At 34.5% G+C, this 14,191-nt stretch overlaps 1 protein-coding gene across 2 annotated transcripts in view; it reads left to right on the forward strand.

The window, feature by feature from the left end:
- Positions 1-14,191, forward strand: part of DYNC2H1 (dynein cytoplasmic 2 heavy chain 1) — a 371,095-nt gene that overhangs the window by 87,620 nt on the left and 269,284 nt on the right. For both annotated transcript variants that reach the window (XM_031016281.3, XM_031016282.3), the window contains exons 48-53: positions 907-1,037; positions 2,200-2,448; positions 2,972-3,080; positions 6,586-6,699; positions 7,745-7,887; positions 12,795-12,879. In XM_031016281.3, the coding sequence (XP_030872141.3) occupies positions 907-1,037; positions 2,200-2,448; positions 2,972-3,080; positions 6,586-6,699; positions 7,745-7,887; positions 12,795-12,879 (831 nt within the window). The remainder of the gene's footprint in view (positions 1-906; positions 1,038-2,199; positions 2,449-2,971; positions 3,081-6,585; positions 6,700-7,744; positions 7,888-12,794; positions 12,880-14,191) is intronic.

Genomic DNA, 14,191 nt, shown 5'->3' on the forward strand with positions numbered 1-14,191 from the left:
ATAGAATGATGAATAGACTTTCCTTGTATGGTAACAGGAACATTGCTATAGGTAGATTTAAGGGAAGTTTGGGGGATTTTTGTTTTCTAATTAAAATTTGGTCAGTTTTTTTTTTTAAACATTAGGGCTCTTTTTGGTATTAATACATCCATGTCCTTTCTCAAGGAGAGTTTTGAGATTGTTTTATTTGCTAATTTTATGTGAACTATTTTTAACTTACAAATTTTATGTAGATTCTGAAATAGAAGAAGGAAAATGGGACAAACTGAGAATAGACAGTGGGGAGTAGTGGGAGAAAGGTAGAAGGAATCCAGTTCATTTCAGGAGAAAGAAGAGAGGGGGCAGCATATAGACTAGTGGTGCCATCAGTCACTTTTCAGGTAGAGTTTGATATTGCAATTGAAGGTCTTTGTATTTCTTTTCTATTTATTTATTTTTTTGAGATAGATCTCACTCTCTTGCCCAGGCTGGAGTGCGGTGGTGCAATCATGGCTCACGGCAGCCTTAAACTCCTGGGCTCAAGTGATCCTCTTGCCTTAGCTTCCCAAGTAGCTAGGACCACAGGTGCGTGCCACCACACCTGGCTCATTTTTAAATTTTTTATAGAGATGGAGTCTTGCTATGTTGCCTAAGCTGGCCTTGACCTCCTGAGCTGAAGTAATCCTCCTGCCTTGGCCTCCAAAAGTGCGGGTATTATAGGCGTGGGCCACCTTGCCTGGCTCAGTCATTGTATTTCACCTGATTTTATTGACCTTACAATGTACACTTTAAAGTATTTTGCCTTTGCCCTTCTGGAGATGACCTTATTTGGATTATTAACTTAAAAATTTTTTAGTAGGCAATGTATTTGTTGAACTCTCATTACGAGTAATGCATATAAAACAAAAATATCATTTATTTCCACAGATAGTTTCTACGTTACATGGGGAGCTCGGCATAATTCAGGAGCAAGGGCAGCCCCAGGACAACCATTACCTCCACATGGAAAACCACTTGGAAAACTAAACTCTACTGATCTCAAGGATGTTATTAAAAAGGTATAATATGAATCATTAATTGGAACTGGGATTTGGTCATTATAGTCTTTTAAAAATATTTATTGTAAAGATTTAGAGGGCATGAATATGATAGATTGTAGAATAGGCAAAGCTGGTTCTTATCTTTTGGAATTTAGTCCATTGTGGCAGATGTAACGAGATGTGCCTGTACTTACATAGACATGTGTAAAATTGCTAAGATACATTTTGGGCAAAGGTATGTTGGAAATATTAATGAGGTTTAATATTAATCAGGAAATTACTCTGGAGCAGTGGATGTCAAACTTTAGAGAGCATTAGAGTCATGTAGAGATTAGAAAATATGCAGATTCCTGGGTCTCATCCTCTTGTGTCAGATTCATTAGGTGACCCAGGTAGTCCAGATGTCTAAGAGGCTCCCAGATGATGTTGATGCTGCTGGTCCACTGAAACTTTGAGTAGTGCTATCCTAGAGAGTTTCTTTCTCTTTTAAAGTTTAGTTATAATCAAGAAGAAGAAACAGTATTGCAAATGATTGCTTTAAAAGTTAATATTTATATTGAATGTTAGTGTGGATTTTATATCAGGAAACATTTTTTCATGGTCTGGTAAACTGATTCGCCTGGAATGGATGTTGCAAAGTTTTGAAGCGTTGAAAGTTGTTAAATATTTAAAGTGTAATTTTCCTTTCTCCCTTCCTGCACTCTATCAGGTAGTCCCTGGCAGAGCATGGTACCTGTGTTAGCTTTTGATTCATTCCCAAGCAATGCGAAAGAAGAAACATTCACAAAAGATTTTTTAGGCACTAGGTTTCTAGAGTTTGGGGATTTTTTTCATGGTCTATGCACACTGATTCATAACAACTAATAAAATTTGAGCAATTTTAAAGTTTTATAATTAACCTGCTATCTCATGCTGCTTTTTACTAGTGTAGCAGTGACCAAAAGTAACTGATTTTCACAGACCCTTGAACTCGTTTGACATGAGTTTTTCCTTAGAGAGTGCCAATTTATTTATCCAGGATTACCAGACATATAAAATATTGAGTGTGAGATGATATGTAGTCACTTTACTTTTTTTCTTGAATGTATCAAAGTTATAATATTTTAACCTAGGTAAGTGACATTTTTATTATGTAATTAGGGCTTATATTGACTATAAAATATTCTGATTTTTTTAAAAGGGTCTTATTCATTATGGACGAGATAACCAGAATTTAGACATTTTACTTTTCCACGAAGTCTTGGAGTATATGTCTAGGATAGATAGAGTGCTGAGTTTCCCTGGAGGTTCACTTCTATTAGCAGGACGCAGTGGTGTAGGTCGTCGGACCATCACTTCTTTAGTCAGTCACATGCATGGAGCGGTCCTGTTTTCTCCAAAGATTTCCAGAGGATATGAACTGAAGCAGTTCAAACATGATCTCAAACATGTGAGTTGCCCACTCTCTTTTGCTTTATTTGGTTTTAAATTACATTGGTTATTACTCTAAACATCTTTAAAGACCTTTAGTTCTCTGTTATACAATGTAGTCTTTATTTTAATTTAGATTTTTTTTCCATGATTATTAGAAAATTACATTTTTATCTATAGACAGGAAAGAGAATACTATTAGAATTTCTAGGAAGCAGATACTCCAGGTCATGGGATGTTAGACAGACATGAATGGTAAACAGAAGGATGGAATTTACATAGGGAATATATGGGTAGAGATAAAAATGATCTGCTTGTTTTAATTTTAATGGCCTAGCTGTAAAATAATTAGTATTTACTTAGGGGTTGGATTTACTTTCCAAATTATGTGGCTAAAGTTTGATTTTTAATTATTAAAATGGAAATAAATGAATAAATAAACACATCATACTGGCATACTTTACATACAAATACAAAATGTTAATTTTTAACTGTACCAAAAATACTTAAAGGGCACTAAAAAATATTTTCTGATTTTGCAGGTGCTGCAACTTGCAGGAATTGAAGCACAACAGGTAGTTTTACTTCTTGAGGATTACCAGTTTGTACATCCTACATTTTTGGAGATGATCAATAGCCTTTTGTCTTCAGGCAAGTGAACAGTTTCTTTTCAAAGAAAATAAAAATAATGACATAAAAATTATCCAAGTAAAATTATCTTGTGCAAAATTTATTTGTTTTGGAGAACTTTTGGCATAGTTCTTACTTAGGAGACATGGTGTTAAACATGCTCATGGCAGGAGAATTGAGAGACTCCATTTTTATAAAACCAATAATTTAAGACATATAAAAATTGTTAATATTGAGTATTGGTGAATATTCAGAAAAATTGACTTTTACATATACTTTTGCTGGGTTATTATCTGTTATAACCTTTGAGAAAATTATCATCTAGGACTTATTAAAAGCTGTGCCATACTCTTTGATGTACCATTCTATTATCTGTAGGAATTTAACCCACAGAAATAAAAGTAGTATGTAAGAAAATAGGTAGTATAATTTATAATCACAAACATTTGATAGAACCTTCCTATCAGTAGTGGCATGGTTGTATAACTATATAATAGTATGGCCTTAGTATGGATATATGAATATACATATACTCCAGATATATGAAATTCCACATAATGCTGCACATGAGTGCCCACATTTCATGTGTCTGGAATATAGTTGCATTCATTAACCTGGAAAAGTGCACATTCTCCTTCTTCAGTTGGATATTACAAATCAAGTAATAAGTAATCTTGTTTGTTTGCTTGTTTGTTTATTTATTTATTTTGAGACAGAGTCTTGCTCTGTCACCAGGCTGGAGTGCAGTGACATGATCTCGGCTCACTGCAACCTCCCCCTCCCAGGTTCAAGCGATTCTCCTGCCTCAGGCTCCTGAGTAGCTGGGATTACAGGCATGCGCCACCATGCCTGGCTAATTTTTGTAATTTTAGTAGAAACACAGTTTCACCATGTTGGCCAGGATGGTCTCAAACTCCCGACTTCAGGTGATCCTCCCGCCTTGGCCTCCCAAAGTGCTGGGATTACAGATGTGAGCCACCGCGTCTCGCCAGTAATCTTGTTTTTTAAAAGAAGAAATTAAAATTATTTTTAAGGAAAAAAGGAACTTATATGTACTTTAAGTATGCATCTGTATAATAGAAAAATACCACTTGAAAGAGGACTATCTTAATACAAATACTCACTAGAAATTTATGGCTAAGTGGGCTCTCTATGTATCTGGAATTCTATGGATTGTAGAGATATTTATTGTTTTATGTTTTCAAGATTTCTATGGTTTGAAAATCATTACTTGCATTTTGCCTCTGAGATAAGTTCGAGTCTTGTTTTTCCTCTGAGATATAACATGAAGCACTGTCCATTTATATTCCTCAGCATTTCTCACCCCTAATTGCACGTTAGAATCACTAGGATAATTAAAAACAACAACAACAACAACTAAAAACGAATTATTTGCTACTACCCTAAATCCATTGAATTAAAATCCTGGGGTATGGTGGGAGTATCATTTGGCTATTGTGACTCCCTAATTGAGTCTCTGCAACCTGAACTAAGAACTGTTGCTACTCTTCTCCTGTGGCTCTGTCCCCGGCAAATTGTGGTACTCTCCTGCTGTCTGTGGTGTTACCTGACCTTTTTGGTGTCTTCCTGGGGAGGATACTTGCGAATTCCTATATTTCTTCCTTTTTTTTGAAGAATTTATGAAGTTTGTTAGAATATTTCTATGAGTAATCACTGTTAGTGATTGGGAGGAAGTAGCTTAGTTTTAAACTTGGATCAAGAATGTTTTGTTATTTAAGTACAAAATAAACCTTAAAAACTAGTTTCAATTGTATGGGCGGTATCACTGTGGGGATCAAAGGACAAAGTTATATGAACTCATTTTCAACTCAGTTTTTAATAAATACTTGCTTTGTATCATGCTAGTGCTCTGAGGAGAAATTTTCTTCAGAATTTAACAGCTTTGGTTAAATAATATGTAATATTTAAACATTAGTGCCCAGATGAGAAATACAGACCAGGATGCTCTAATTAGACAAGTGGTAGATCCATTTCTGTTAAAGAGTTGAGGGATAATGGCTTAGTGAAAGTGGTAGTACTTGAGTGGACTTAGAGCATTGTATCTTTTGATATTTAAGGAATACATTCCTGCATATTGTTTCAGTTGTCACTAGATGGAGACATTGTTCATTTTGGCTGATGAGACCAGAAACACAGATGATTTTTTTTTTTTTTTGGAAAGCAAACATTCAGATAAGCACTAACCTAATAATCATTATTTTAAGACAAATTGGTCTTTATTATCAAGATATAATTGTAAAAATGACAAGTCAAATCTTGGCATTTTATTTTCAGAGGAAGTATTCAGTAGGCTTGGTTTCTTTTTTCTTTTTCAAATTCTTATTCCCTAATGTGTATAATATATAGATAGAGCTGACATTTTTTGCTAAATTTAAGGAACCAAAAATATCTTGGTATGTCTAAAATTTAAAGAAAAACATATGCAGATTTATGTGTGCATGTGTTCAAGTATGTACAAGCTTGTGGGGTGGGGGTGGTCTGGTGCCTCTTAGTTGAACCTAAAGAAAAGTAGGGATCAGAGTGTGATGGGCCTTATATGAATGCATTATTTTGGATATGTAGCAAAGGACTTTTCACTTAATGTTATAGTTTCTTGTGAATTGTAAACATATTGGCTTAACATATATTTATTAAATGCCTCTTATATGCAGGACCAAGTTTTAAATACTGTTATAATTTGTAGAAGTGAACAAGATGTGCTCCAGGCCCTCTATCTTTAAGTCTGTCTTTAAGACTAAAATCGTAGTCTTAATCAACTTTGATTTGCCTTTCATCATTCTATTCATCATCATGATTTGGCCTGCATAGTAGCAGGCCATGGACCAGTTCTTCTGATTTCTAGTACAAGTTCATCTTTTCATTCATTCATTTATGTAAAACATATTTTTGTTCTAGATACTTAGGTAAGAATATTCTAGGGTTAAATGTTGAACATTGTCAAATATTTGTCCTCAGAACTTTAAAGTCTAATTGGAGATAAGAAGGAAGTAATTCATTATTAAATGATGTGATAAGTGCTAAAAAGTGATATATTTGAATAGTATGTGAAAGAGAAAGAGTGTTTAATTAGCATATGGGCAGTCAAGAAAGGCTTATGGGCATAGCAGTTAGGGAAGTAGCACCTTGAAGGATAAGAATTTATTGGGTATCAAGAGAAGGGGCAGAGGATGACTGTAAGTATACATTCCAAGAAGAGAGAATATTTTGTTGTGTTTGTGGAACACAAGTTTATTGAGGCTAGAGTACAAGGTCTTATGGAGGAAGATGGAAAAAGAACCTGTAAAGGTAGACAGATGGCTAGTGTATGACTATTTTGAGTGGTTTGCTTAGGTGTTTGAATTTTATCAAATGAGGGCTATAGATAAAGATTTGTGAGTCACGTAGAGGTAATAAAGTTTGTATATTTTTGGAAATAAAGATTGAATAAGAGCGTATTTTTAAATACAAAAATTGAAAAAGCATTATTTATTAAAATGTTTTCAATTAGTCTAATATTTTTCTGTAGGTGAAGTTCCTGGACTCTATACTCTTGAAGAATTAGAGCCCTTGCTGTTACCACTTAAAGATCAAGCTTCACAAGATGGTTTTTTTGGACCAGTCTTCAATTACTTCACATATAGTAAGTAACATAGAATTCATTAATCAAATCAAACTGGTTTGTATGAAATATGTATCATTTAATTTGCCTTATTTTCTCATTAGATTGCAAAGGTATCTTAAATCTTTTTTCTGGAGCTTTTAGAAAGTAACACATAACTAGTGGATAGGCTAGCCTATAATAAAAACACCTGTATTAGTCTGTTTTTCCACTACTGATAAAGACTTACCTGACACTGAGCAATTTACAAAAGAAAGAGGTTTATTGGACTCACAGTTCCACATGGCTGGGGAGGACTCACAATCATGGTGGAAGGCAAGGAGGAGCAAGTCATATTTTACATGGATGGCAGCAAGCAAAGAGAGGGCTTGTGCAGAAAAACTCCTGTTTTTAAAACCATGAGATCTCATGAGAGCCATTCACTATCATGAGAATAGCATGGGAAATACCTGCCCCGCTCCATGATTCAATCATGTCCTACCAGGTTCCTCCCGCAACACGTGGGGATTATGGGAGCTACAAAATGAGATTTGGGTAGGGACACAGAGCCAAACCATATCAATACCTTAGCAAAATTTTAGCAAACAGGAATGATGAAAGTATGGTAATGTTCTTTGGAATATTTACCTTGCCTCCTTTGTTTCATGTGGTGAAATTAGTGCTGCTTTAGTACCTCCTGTCTTAAAGAACTATTGAACCATTTAGATTGTGCCAGACTTCATAGTTTTAAAAAACTAGCCTTTTATTCATATAGAAACAGTTTTATATGCACCGTAGAAATCCAAAATTGAAATAAGTAAAAAATGAGGCAATAATCACACCACCCAGACATTATGACACTTACATTTTTCATGGACATTTGTCTGAGTCTTTTTTCTTAACATGCACATACACAAATTTATAAGTGTTCTTTTAACTAAAATAAAAATCATAACATAATATTGTTTTATATTGTGCTCATTTTAAGAAACAACTCCTACTATTTCATTTGAGAAAATTTTGATCTCTTTAACCCAGACCACGTATAGATTGCCTGATTCTGTTATTATTCTTATATATTTCTTAGGAATTCAGCAAAACTTGCATATTGTCTTGATAATGGATTCTGCAAATTCAAACTTCATGATAAACTGTGAGAGTCATCCAGCTTTGCATAAGAAATGCCAGGTGTTGTGGATGGAGGGTTGGTCCGATAGCAGTATGAAGAAAGTAAGTTTAACAAATATTAAAAAATTTAAAAGCACATTTTATTTTTGAAGTTATTGATTTTCACAACTTCTCTTTGGTGTTGGTTATAACATCACCTTAATTATGGCACCAAACATCTCTTATGTTTGGAAATGTCTGTTTTCTTCGTACTCTTGCATCATAATTTAGTTGAATGTAGAATTTTAGATTGAGGATCATGTTCTTGATTAAGGACCCCAGAGACAACTATACGTTAAAATTTTATGGCTTTAATTAACTAGCCTATTACAGGCTGTCCTAGATTTTTAAAAAATCATAGCAAGTATTTAACAATTAAAGAATTTTTAAATCCTTAAAAAAATATCATCACTATGCTGTGTGTTTGGAGGGGGATGAGTTAAATTGTGAACTCATAACACTATCTTAACTGGAAGCCTCTTATTTTACCTCATTTGAATAAGTAATAATTTCAACATTGTTTCTTTAAATGATATTCATATTCTCAATCACTAATTTCTTTATTTTTCTATAAGAGAAGTATAGTTTAATGCCTGCCATGATTCAGAGTAAGGAGTGTAATTTGAGATAAAAGACATGGTTTACAGATGAGGTAATATTTTAGTTACTGAAAGATATTTTAGCTTGAGGAGGCCACGTGAATAAGAGGCATTCATTAAGAAGTAATTATTGGGTGCTTAGTAAGTACCACTGTTCTATATATGATGAGGACATAGCAGACGAAAAAAAAACAGAGAGAAATCCCTGCCCTCATGGTGTTTACATTCTTCTCAGGTATATCTGCGGGGAAAGCTTTCTAGGTGAAGATCCTGGGTAGAGAGCATGTCTGATGATTTTGAGGATCAGTGAGAGGCCACTTTACCTGGAGCAGAGTGATTGAGGGGAGAGTTGGTGAAGATGATGTCAGAGAACTAAGAGGAAACCAGTTAGGATGGGGCTTTGTAAGCTACTACACTCTATAGGATTTCAGCTTTTCCTGAGAACTAACTTACTTCTGGATGCTTTGGAACAGAAATATTCTGACTCGTTTTTTAATGGGATTACTGTAGTTTCTGTGCTGAAAGTAGACTATAGAGGGCAATGGTTGGAGCAGGTACAAATGATTGCAGTAATCCAGAGAGAAAAGGATAGGTTGGGCTAAGGATGTAGTGGTAAGGTGGTGAGAAGTGGTTGTATTCTGCATATGTTTTGCAGTAGAAACAACAGGATTTGCTGACAGATTGTAATAAAGGTGTAACAGAAAGTGAGGGGTCAATGATCCTTCTGAATATTTTGGCTTGAGCAACTAGAAGGATGAAATGACTATCATTTGAGACAGAGGATACTGTGAAAAGAACATATTAAGATGAGACTATGAGGCCTTCAGTTTTAGATGTGTTAAATATGAGATACCAGACATTGAACTTATAAGTTTGAGAAGGCATTTGGAAATATAAGCCTGGAGCTCCAGGGGTCAGGCATACAGAAAAAAATTTGAGGAATTATCAGAGTGCAGGTGATATTTAAAGCTATAAGAATGAATGATATCACCAAGAGAGTAAGAATAAACAAAAGAGAGCAGCAATCCAAGACTGAACCCTAGGGCACTTCAACATTAAGAAACTGGAGAGATGAAGAGGAAGAACCAACGGACACTGAGAAGAAGCTGCTAGGGAAATAAGAAGAAAACCAGACAAACATTATATTTTAAAAACCAAAAGAAGATAGCATGTCAAAGGAAGAAAGTATGATGAACAATGAAAGTAGATAAGGACTAGGAATTGATCATTGGATTTAGCAATGTAGAAATCGTTGGTGACTTTGATAGAGCAGTTGCAGTTAGTAATGGAAAAAGCCGTATTGGAATATGTTTCAGAAAGAATGAGAAGATTGGAGACAATGAAGATGGGTACACTCTTTTAAGGAATTTTGTTTAAAGGATGAGAGAAATGGGTCAGTAACTGGAGGAAGGAGGGGTAAAAATAGTTTTGTTTTTTTTTCCAAGACAGAGTCTTGCTCTGTTGCCCAGGCTGGAGTGTGGTTGTGCAATCTCGGCTCACTGCAACTTCTGCCTCCTGGCTTCATGCGATTCTTCTGCCTCAGCCTCTCGAGTAGCTGAGATTACAGGTGCCTGCCACCATACCTGGCTAATTTTTGTATTTTTAGTACAGACGGGTTTCACCATGTTGGCTAGGCTGGTCTCGAACTCCTGACCTCAAGTGATCCACCTGCCTCGGCCTCCCAAAGTGCTAGGATTATAGGCGTGAGCTACCATGCCTGGGCCTGTTTTTTTTTTTTTTTTTTAAAAAAGATGGGACACACTATAGTATGTTCATATGCTGTTGAGAATGATTTAATAGGGAAGCAAAAAATATGTGATGCAAAACAGGGAAAAATTGCTAGAATAATATCATTGAGTAAGTGCACAGCAAATGGATCTAGTGTACAAATGGAAGAATTAAGGATCGGCATTTCCTATGAGAATGGAGGAATCATTTGTGATAACAGGAAAGAAAGCAGAATAGAGGGGCATAGATCCAGGTAGGTGGGCAGGTATGGTACTGGGAAGTTTGGGATACTCTTTTCTAATTGTTTCTATTTTCTTAGCAAAACAGGAAGATTATCCCCTGAGGGAAAGAATGAGGGAGGAGGCTTTGGAGGCTTAAAGAGACACAAGAAGACATCAAAAACAGTAGTTTGGGAGAGTGAAAGAGGGAAAGGGTTAGGAGAATGGAGTATGATAGGATTCACTTCAGGTTAGTGATCATGGAGTTCAGTAGAGGCCAAACAACATAGTTGTGTGTTTTTTTCTCAAGCCATAGGTGCTCTGATGGGTGCAGACCTTGAGTAGGTGGTGACTTAGATTTGATCAGAATTGGGACTTTGGTGCTTGAGTATGACAAAACAATTGAAGGCAAGAGGGTTGAGAATATTTATAAGAATATAATTATTTTGATTTACTGTGGTATTTAAGTTGGTAAGGTGGTAAATTAGGATAGGAAGATGGTGAATGACAGTGAAGAGGTGGTCAAATTGGTAGATAGTGGGTTTCAGTGGAGTTTCAGGATTTTGATGTTGGAAGGGAGTAAGCTGGGAAGACAGGAGTATAGTGATAGAAGAATGGGATGTTTGAAAGTGAGATTATGGAAGGATTTCACTTAGTGATAATTACAAAATCTCATGATTTGACTGTGTAGGTGAGTGGCTGACAAAAGGGTGGTGGCTAAGAGGAAAAGAGGCAACCAAGGAATTGAGACATGAGGGTATTAGAGGGATTATCTATAATGGATATTGAAATTGAAAATAATTAAGAAGGTAAGACAAGGATTGTGTTGGAAAGAGTGACAGTGAGCCAAGAACTAAAATTATTTGTGGAATGAAGAAATGATTGGACTGGTAGATGCCTGCACCATGGAGGGTTAGTGGTTACTCTAGCCTGATAATATGAAAACTGAATTTAGGGAGCTTAGTGAGGATGATTTTGAATTAGTGATGAAGTACAAGAGGGCACTGCCTTGAACTTGCACTTGCAGGCCCAGTGGTTCAAGGACATGATATTGCATGGTGTGCTTGGGAAATAGAGAGTTCATGTGGCTGCTGCACAGGGTATGTGGAACATTGTAGTGGGAAATATCATTAAAAGCCAGATTGGGGACAGATAAGGAGGGGAAGTGTTTAAGTGCCATAACTTTGAATTTTATTTAATAAGCAACTAGAAGCAATTGAAAGTTAGTGTGAAGGGGTTGATAGGATCCATCAGTTTGGGATATGTTAATGTATGAAAATGTTAATATGTGTTATATATTATGAATATGTTAATATATGAAATATATGAGAATATGTAATAGATGAAAATAAAGCAAATTAATAGGCTTACTATGCCCATTCAACTCTTTAAAAAGTACCATTTTTACTTCAAGGGAAGGAACAGGGGCAAATCAGGCCAGCAGACTTTGCTAATGTAGGATATTGTTTGAGGATAGACCATTTTAAAGAAAACGAGTTCCCAAAGAAACAAATTAACTTTGATTTAAAAATATAAGTTTAAAATATTCTCGCATAGGTTTAAGTGTTTTGTCAGAAATCAGTGAAGGCATACTCTCTGTCACAAGAATTATGGTACGTTCGAACTCCACATTAATGAAGACATCTTTTGGCTTACATTTTTTTTTCAGTCTGAGAAATTAAAAAAATGATTTTTTGACCTAATTACCAAGATCACTTGTGTTTTCCTCTTACTGGTAATTTCAGCTCTATCAGGTGAAAGAAATTGAAGCTATTTGGCTTAATTTAAAGTTTCAAAATTGTTACTTTAATTTTTTTTCAGGACACTAAACTTTCTTTTGTATATTCTAAAGTAGCATTCTTATAAGGTTATCTTTACTTTAATAATAATGATATCTGCTTATGAAACTGTATTTGCTTATTTACAGTAGTGGCAAAATTCCAGTCACAGTGAGAATATACTTTTTAGAATGATCAGTTATGAAATTATTGATTATAAAATTATTTTTATTTAATTTTAGTTTTTATTTGAAAAAGCTAAGAATCCTTGCTACCCCACTATGTCATGAAGGCATTTTACTAGTTTTATGCCAAATAAAATATTTTTATTATTGTATGTTTTTAAATGGCATTGTGATTATTTTCTAATTCAATCCAAATTGTAATTTCCTTTACTTCATATAGTCTCACCATTTCAAGTGAGCTTTTCCCAGTGTGCCATTGCAATCAGTTAATGGTTGATGTGTGTCAAAATGTTGTCTTGGAAATCATTTCTTCTAAAGATTTCTGTATTATTTTTGTCTCTTAGTCTGGAATGAATCCTAGAAGAAAAGTACAATCAATACTGACTTTTTTTGTATTAAAGGTTTTTAACTTATGATATGGGACTTATACTTTTTCATAGTGATATTCTTTTTATGTTTTAGATACCTGAAATGTTATTCAGTGAAACAGGTGGTGGAGAAAAATACAATGATAAAAAACGAAAAGAAGAAAAGAAAAAAAATTCAGGTAGTATTTTGATGAAATCAGTTTGATCTGGTTTTTATTTATGAAATAATTGCCGTTTTTAATGCTACAGATCCATTAAAGATTCATGATTATAAATTTGAATAATGCTAAATGTAACAAAATTAGATTTCTTCTGATGCAAACAAAATTTTGAAGCCCTTTTTATTTTTAAATTAATGGTATGTCATTTAACCTAGAACCCAACGGAATATCTACTGTGTGAGTTCAAGAAGTTTAAAACTTATTTTTCTGACCTGAGTGATTTGAAGGACCTACTTAAATTGTTTAGAGTCTTTGGCAAGCACCCTAAACTTTTCATATTAGCTTATCACTTAGATATGGCACAGAACTCTATAATTTATATATGAAAAAGTTTTATGACATTCTTTGAATATGGGCTTAATCTTCTTAACTATAATATTCTGATTATTTTCTCTTCAAATTAATTTTGATTGTGGTCTTTATTTTTATACCATAGCTTATTAACTTATGTATTTAACCATCTAATAATCAAATATTTATTGAACTTGTTTTATACTGTTCTGGGCTGGATATTAGAGATCACTTAGTAGCTCATAGTCCAGTAAGTGAGAATTGTGTTATATATAAACATACATTTCTGATATAGCAAGATAAGTGATGGTAGAACTTTATATGAAATAATTGGAAAGTAAAACTTCAGACTAGCAGATATTATAGGAAATAGACATTGCCCAGACGGGCAGCTTGAGAAAGTCATTCTGGTTAGAGTGAGTAACATGGGAAAGGTTTGGAAAAGTGAAACAGGCATTTTATGAAACTATAAATAGCCTAAAGGGCTGAAACATAAGATGTATAAATAAGTACTAGATGAAGAGGGAGGAAAAGGTTGGCATGGTCAGGTAATGAAGAGCTTTCTGCATTATGCTAAGGAGTTTGGATTCTAACTTGTAGGTGATAGGGCATTATTGAGAGATTTAAAAGGAGATTTTACCAGAATTTCATTTTAGAAACAAATATCTTTATATATCCCTTTCTTCAGTTATTGGAAAATAGATTGGTAATAGGAGAAACCAAAAGCAATTACCTCACTTTAGAAGTTTGTTGTAGTAATCTAAGAGAGACAAGATGAAGGCCTAAACCAAAGAAGAGGTAATAAGAATGGAGGAAGGAATGGACTTGGTGGATATTAGGAGGTAATCTAAATGAGACTTGATGATTATGTAATGGCTGTGGCACACAAGAAGAAGAAAGAGTCAAGGATGTTTTTTTGGGTTCTGTCTTGGAATATTCATTACAAATTGATTTCATTCACTGGGGCAGGGAATACAGA

The sequence above is a fragment of the Gorilla gorilla genome, chromosome 9 (genome assembly GCF_029281585.2).
Source record: "Gorilla gorilla gorilla isolate KB3781 chromosome 9, NHGRI_mGorGor1-v2.1_pri, whole genome shotgun sequence".
NCBI classification, from domain to species: domain Eukaryota; kingdom Metazoa; phylum Chordata; class Mammalia; order Primates; family Hominidae; genus Gorilla; species Gorilla gorilla.